This window comes from Argentina silus, assembly GCF_951799395.1.
Source record: "Argentina silus genome assembly, chromosome: 22".
Taxonomy (NCBI): Eukaryota; Metazoa; Chordata; class Actinopteri; order Argentiniformes; family Argentinidae; genus Argentina; species Argentina silus.
The window spans coordinates 4,608,368-4,613,647 of record NC_139676.1 but is presented as its reverse complement, the minus strand read 5'-3'; the positions used below and the strand labels follow the sequence as shown (position 1 = coordinate 4,613,647).

At 41.4% G+C, this 5,280-nt stretch overlaps 1 protein-coding gene across 1 annotated transcript in view; it reads left to right on the top strand.

Annotated features, from left to right (window-relative positions):
• Window positions 1–252: 252 nt before the first annotated feature.
• Window positions 253–5,280, top strand: part of lcor (ligand dependent nuclear receptor corepressor) — a gene marked incomplete at its 5' end in the record, with an annotated part of 40,236 nt that continues 35,208 nt past the window's right edge. Inside the window, one exon of the mRNA XM_083694014.1 lies at window positions 253–349. Coding sequence (XP_083550140.1) covers window positions 253–349 — 97 coding nt within the window. The remainder of the gene's footprint in view (window positions 350–5,280) is intronic.

Sequence of the window (5,280 nt, the reverse complement as noted above, 5' to 3'; positions counted from 1 at the left end):
GATGTTATTTAACATCTAAATCTTCAATTTCGTTATCGATGACATGATGTTTGAAATTCCATCACTCAAGCTTGGGTGGTGATTTTTTTATTTTTTTTATTTTTTTATTTTTGGTGGTATTTTTTGGGTGGGTGGGACCAGCGGGAGAAGGATGCTGCAGCGAAGTCCCTTCATAATTTTCATATTTGGTGACGTATGCGCAAGGGAAGCACCCAGCAGAATGTGCGCGTCCGCGGGAGGGGCCGATAGAAAATGGCGAGTCTGTGCAAAAGGCAGCAATGCACGATAGAGAGGCGCGGCTTTCGGCAGGAACTTGACTCGTGGCGGCACAAACTCATTCACTGTGTAGGTAAGCTCGTTTGACATTGCATGGAGGTTCGGCTGTAGAGCCCGGGTGGTGTTGTTTTGGGTCAGAAAACACTTGGATTCGGGGCTGTTATATGTCCAGGGGAAAAAAATCTGTTGCCATTCGCGAAGCGCTGCGCGGAGCTGTCATTTTTTTTGTTACGCGCGGCTGTTGCCTTGCGCTTCCCGCCTCCCCCCGGACCTGCCCAAATATGCACTACAAGTTTTATATACCGCTAGTCTTGTTGTCATGGGATTCAGTCAGTCAGATAATGTATTATAATTTGTGCCGTTGTTTGATTTCTGTATGTTGGGGTTTTGTAGCGGTGTAGTAGTGTGTAAACATGTTTTAAATTTTTATTTTTTTTTGTACATTTTTTCCCTTGCTGTTTATTTATTGTAAGCAGGGCGTGTCACGTGTACAGATGGAATTGTGTCTCAGCCAATGAGGTGGCGTTGGCTGTGCCTGGGTGCGCGCCCCCGTGGTGTATTGTAGCTAGTGTATGATTGTGTTGGAGGAGGGCCGTGCGCGTCCCTGCTTCAAACCTGGAGCCGGGGTTTGGTGCTGCGCGTTACCTTCTTGCCCTCGAAATCGGCACTGGGGAACGCGCATTGCTGCATTGGGGAAATGTCACAGAAAATAATTTTGTATTTTAGGGAAGGTGGGGGATGACAAAAGAAAATGACATTGCGTTGGCCACGGTTGAAACCGGGACTGTGACTTGTTGAAATGATTCGTTACAATGTGCAAACTGATGATGGTCCACTCTGCAGTTTACCTCTCTTTCTGTGCTGTTTACACCAAGCAATGTTTGGAATTATTTTCGATTATCGGTCGAATGTTCTGTTATTGTCCTAATGCAGTGAACATGTCCTTGTTTTCGGATTTCTGCGTTTTTACCCAATGTGCTATGATATCCTTGAGAATAAGTCTAATAGTGTGGCTAGTTCACTGCCTTGTGGTATTTTCCATTTCATTGTAGCCTATATATATATTTAGGATTTTCTGTTAGTCCGTTTCCCAATGTCCCCTCCCCCAATTCTAGTATTTCATTAGCTGTGTTTGATCCGTTTAAATCAGTATATCCGATGCTATTGCGAGATTACCATCCACTTCGCCTCTGATCTCCTAACCCCTCCGGTTTCCTCGTTGTCAAACCTGAGGTTGTAATCTCGCTTTTATCGGCAGATATCACACCGAGTCTCCAGTAGGCTGGGGGCTCCACTTTATGGATGTTGCGGCATGATTGGTTTTAGTGGGATGTTTAAACCCCCTGCTGCACTGTTTGACCCGCGTAGCCATTAAACCAATTAATCGCAATGTATATCAAAAATATTTTCACACACAGCTGATTCACTGCCGAATGTAGCCAAATTCTCTTATGATAATCTCCCCCCCCCCCCCACACAAAAAATAGCATTTTTTATTTACTGCTGAGTAAGATATTTTCTTTCATCGTTTCCAAATAGAACATTTTTACTCGTAGTAAAAATGTTACAATCTTTATCTCCAAATGATACTTAATGATTCCTGAAAGTCTGTTAGCCGGTAAAGAGGAAACAGACCCAGAGCAATATTGTTTGGGGTTGTCAATGCACTGTAACACATTTATTGATGCCACAGTCACTGTTTTCACATTGGCAATTGAACGGACATGTTTTTGGGGTTTGGTTTTGGGCTGTGATCTGTATACAGTAGCTCTGTATGAGCGGTTGATGCAGCTCAATATATCAAAGCTTCCCCCCTGGCTTGCAGGGATTCTTACTGTATTACGATGGCAGTATTGATACGTGAACAGCATGCAACATAACATTAACCTTCATCAGCATGTAGCCCAGCTCTAATTCGTTTGGCACGTACAGTACTGTATATAACTGATTATGACCGTCCACTTTCGAGTCCCAGTATTCAGAGAGAGAGAGTGGTGACTTTACATGGTCTGTTACCACACTAACTGCATCTTTAAACTCTCTCTCTCTCTTTCTCTCTATTTCTCTGCCTCTCTAGTTTACAGATTTCTGGTATTTCAGTAATGCACATATGGACACCCCTCAGAGATTTGCTTCCTACTTTCTCATCGAGTTAATTCTCTCATGGGGCTTTGAAAAAAAGAAAAGAAACATGTGGTGCATTTACAGGGGGTTGTACCTTGTCCAACCCCCCCCCCCCCCTTTCCTCCCCTCCCATTCTGGCAGCCTGCCTACAGATGCAGTAGATGAGGGGATGACATGCAGATGAACACGTCTCTGTTTACAATAACCTTAAATGCTTACGCCGTCGGAGGTGCCATTTGGAGTTGAGACCTGCCCTTTGGCTGGTGTAATCCTCTCTCCTCCGCCGAGTTAGTGGGCCCAGCCCATCTGTGCAATGTGTTCGGGGTGGGGGGGGGGGTGAGTAGGTTGTGAATTTGGAATGAAGGCAAAACTCTCTCCATAGGAATTTATGACAGTATGATCAAATTGTACACTATTGGGTCAGTTTTTCAGAACCAAATTGTAGGCTGGATTTATTAGTGATTTAGTCTATGATATGGTTTAATCTGTGTCAGGGAGCCCTCAGCCCTCAGATTTATTTTATTTAGATAGATAAGAGAGCGTATTTTTCTATGGAGAGAGTGCGACTCCTTCCAAACTTAAACTAGGCTGAAACTCTACTCCACATTTTTTTTTTTTTTTTTTTGCACAAACTATTCTTCTCTTTAATACAGGTTATGATTGGGAGACATGGATAGAAGAGGAGTTAAAAGACACTCCTTTTTACTTCTCATAGCCGTTGTATTTCACTACTTATTTGCCACATCTTTTGAAAAGGCATACAAAAGAATTGCTCCTTTAGGTCATCCTACACTGTTTTGTTCACCATAAAGCAAAATGTCCACAAAGAAAATATCATTTCATATATACATTTGTTTGTATATGTATATTTGTTTGTTTGTATCCTGCGACTTGTTGACTTGTCAGTCGTCCACCTGTCTGGCATATCTTCCCCCTCAGGTATTTGTTCAGTAAGCTCAGGAAAACGCCTTGACAAATAACCAGAGCTGTCATAAATCCATTTGAACTTTGGGCAAAAATGAGTGTCTTTCACTCCCTGGCCCTCTCAGTATTCAAAGTCCCTCAGATCCCTAAACCCTGAAGTCTGCACAGCTTGTCCTCAACTTAACCCTTCATTTATGTAAGTGTTCCTTCCCTTTGTTTTTTTGGTAAAGTGATCTGTCTTACATAAGGCAAGGTTGTTAAACAAGCTGGCTGGCTTTGACTAAAGCTATGGGTACATTTTAGACTGTGGGGCGATGCAGGTCCATACACAATGCCCCGTTAAAGAGTATATTAAATACACACGCACACACACACACAATTGAATAGCCTAAGGATAGGGTTTGACACATTTTAGCGAAAGGGGAACTCCTGTTTTGGAAGAGATACTGTATGTGTACTTTGACATTGTAGAATTCACAATCAGAATTCCACAAAGTTATTCAGTAATGGTTTCTATTGTGTGTAAGGTAATATTTGAGAAAGGATTTTTATTGTGAGTGTGTGTGTGTTTAACAGTAGAGAGGGGGAGGGTCTTCTCTAGTGTGTGTGTGTAATGAGATGTGTGTGTGTCTGAAGGAACATTTTAGTACTTGTGTGTGTGTGTTTGAAGGAATGAGTTTTGAATTTATTTGTGGCTGTTGAATCAATATTGTAAACCTTAAAAAGTGCTTTCAGGGGAGGGGTACGGCGATGGTTATCAGAGCGTGAGGTTCACCTACCCCCTACTGCTCACTGCCTTTCATTTGAAACATTCCCTATGTGACCAAAGGCCAAAACATAACATCTTACAAAGTATGTCAAGAACCATTAAAGACCACCGACTAGATCTTGAGTGTACTGTTTCCCCCCCCCCATCCCTATGTTCAAACTGTATTCTGTTCTTATAAAATATTAAAGCCTCAATCTGTAATTTGTGAAACCGTGTTTGTGTGTGTGTATATATATATATATATATATATATATATATATATATATATATATATATATATATATATATATATATATATATATATATATATATATATATATATATGATAATTTATGATATTCATTGATTCTTGAATAATATCACTTTATAGATGCCTCATGAAGTTAATACAACTGTCTTACCCCATTGTAACCCAAAATACAGTATACGGCTGTTTTACAAACATCAAGAATGTAAACAAACACTGTATAGCTTCAAAATATGTTTCAAACTCCCATGTTGATGTCACAGACAGTCAGTCCTTTCATCCAGAGAATTTGAGAGTGGTAACATTTCTCCAACCCCATCCCTCAGCTTTGTGTGGTGAGCCTGACATTTTGTTGTTGTTGTTTTTTAATCACGGATTGTGGCTTTAATTTGAGAGATGATAAAAAAGTAATGTCTTTAATGTAATTAGTTTGAATGCACAACACATACTGTAAGACCATGATGGCATTATTGAATTAATTCATTCTTTAATGACTGTTTAAGGCCATGCCAGGCTGGTATATAAGCCAGTTTGATTGTTTTGTGGTGAACTGAACACGTTGCCCGACACCCCTAACTGCTGCCAACTACTGCCAGGGACTTCAGGCACGGTTGGCAAGCAGGCAGGCAGCGTAGAACACCATCCCAGACTGCAGGTTAATCTGGGCACGTTTGGTTAAGCACACTGTGCCCACCGGGCATGGCACGGTGCCAGTGCCTGTTGCACACTGATGTACACTGGGTAGTGTAGTGAGAGGGAATACTGTGTGTGTGTGTGTGTGTGTGCTTTACTGTGTGTGTGTGTGTGTGTGTGTGTGTGTGTGAGAGAGACAGAGATACAGATCAGAAGAGAGTATTTGTGCTCACAATATATCTTGGAATTTTTTTTTATGGATCTGTCTTTCCGCTCCTCAATATGTATGATTGTTGTTTGGTTCTAG